This window comes from Tupaia chinensis, unplaced genomic scaffold, assembly GCF_000334495.1.
Source record: "Tupaia chinensis unplaced genomic scaffold, TupChi_1.0 Scaffold149964_2, whole genome shotgun sequence".
NCBI classification, from domain to species: Eukaryota; Metazoa; Chordata; class Mammalia; order Scandentia; family Tupaiidae; genus Tupaia; species Tupaia belangeri.
In genome coordinates, this window is record NW_006209806.1 from 795,010 (window position 1) to 796,038 (window position 1,029).

Consider the following 1,029-nt stretch of genomic DNA (forward strand, 5'->3'; position numbering starts at 1 on the left):
CTGCCACGTTCCCTTACAGAAACACATGCGGAGGCACACTGCAGAGCAACTCTACACGTGCAAGCAGTGCGGGAAAACGTTCTACTGCCACGTTCCCTTACAGAAACACATGCGGAGGCACACTGCAGAGAAACTCTACACGTGCAAGCAGTGCGGGAAAGCCTTCAGCTGGCCTGAACTTCTGCAGCAGCACGTCAGGACACACACTGTCGAGAAGCCCTACGCATGTAAGGAATGTGGGAAAGTCTTCAAATGGCCGTCATCTCTACCGATCCACATGCGACTGCACACTGGAGAGAAACCTTATCAGTGTCAACAATGTGGGAAAGCCTTCAGCTGCTCCTCCTCCTCAAGAAGACACATGAGAATACACATTACAGAAAAAGATTTCAGGTGTAAAGTGGAATGTCCCCCTGCAAATGACTTTATGTACAATGCTTCGGAAAACTCACACCAGGAAAGCAAATTTACAAAAGCTGTAAATGTGGTATTGTCTTTATGAATTCCTCATCCTTAAAGTCGACACATAAGGATTATATTCATGGTTCATTTACATATAAGGATTCAGGTAAAAAATAATTCAATTAAGTACTTTTAGCTACAGTTTGACAGGTAGTGTTTTTTTTTCTTACAATTCAGTAAACAGAACTTTATAATTTCTTGGACTTATGGGTGATTTGAAGTATTTAAAATTATTTATTTAGTTTTAGTTACTATTATTTTAATTCACCAGAGAAACAGAAAGAGAAAGGGAGAGAGAAAAGGAAAGTGAGAAAGCAAGCCACCAGATCCAAGACTTGAATTGCAGTTGGCCATGTGGGAGTCCAGTGCCTTAACAACCACACCATCTGCTTCAAGTATACTTTTAACATACAAGTAGGTTTAATTTTTATTTCACTTCTTAAATTGTTCTCTATGTAAGGGGTTATTGAAACATTTTAGTATTTTTTTCTTAGTATGGATATTGGCTTACCTATTATATTTTCCACTTTTATTACTTGGGAGTATATATTTTGGGTCAGAGAAACT

The 1,029-nt window shown here is 39.1% G+C and overlaps 1 protein-coding gene across 1 annotated transcript in view; it reads left to right on the forward strand.

Moving 5' to 3' along the window:
• The window catches only part of LOC102500750 (zinc finger protein 555), a 13,577-nt gene extending 13,047 nt beyond the window's left edge, over nt 1-530 (forward strand). The window contains exons 6-7 of the mRNA XM_027769592.1: nt 20-227; nt 520-530. Of these exons, the coding sequence (XP_027625393.1) occupies nt 20-227; nt 520-530 (219 nt within the window). The remainder of the gene's footprint in view (nt 1-19; nt 228-519) is intronic.
• Nucleotides 531-1,029: the final 499 nt, after the last annotated feature.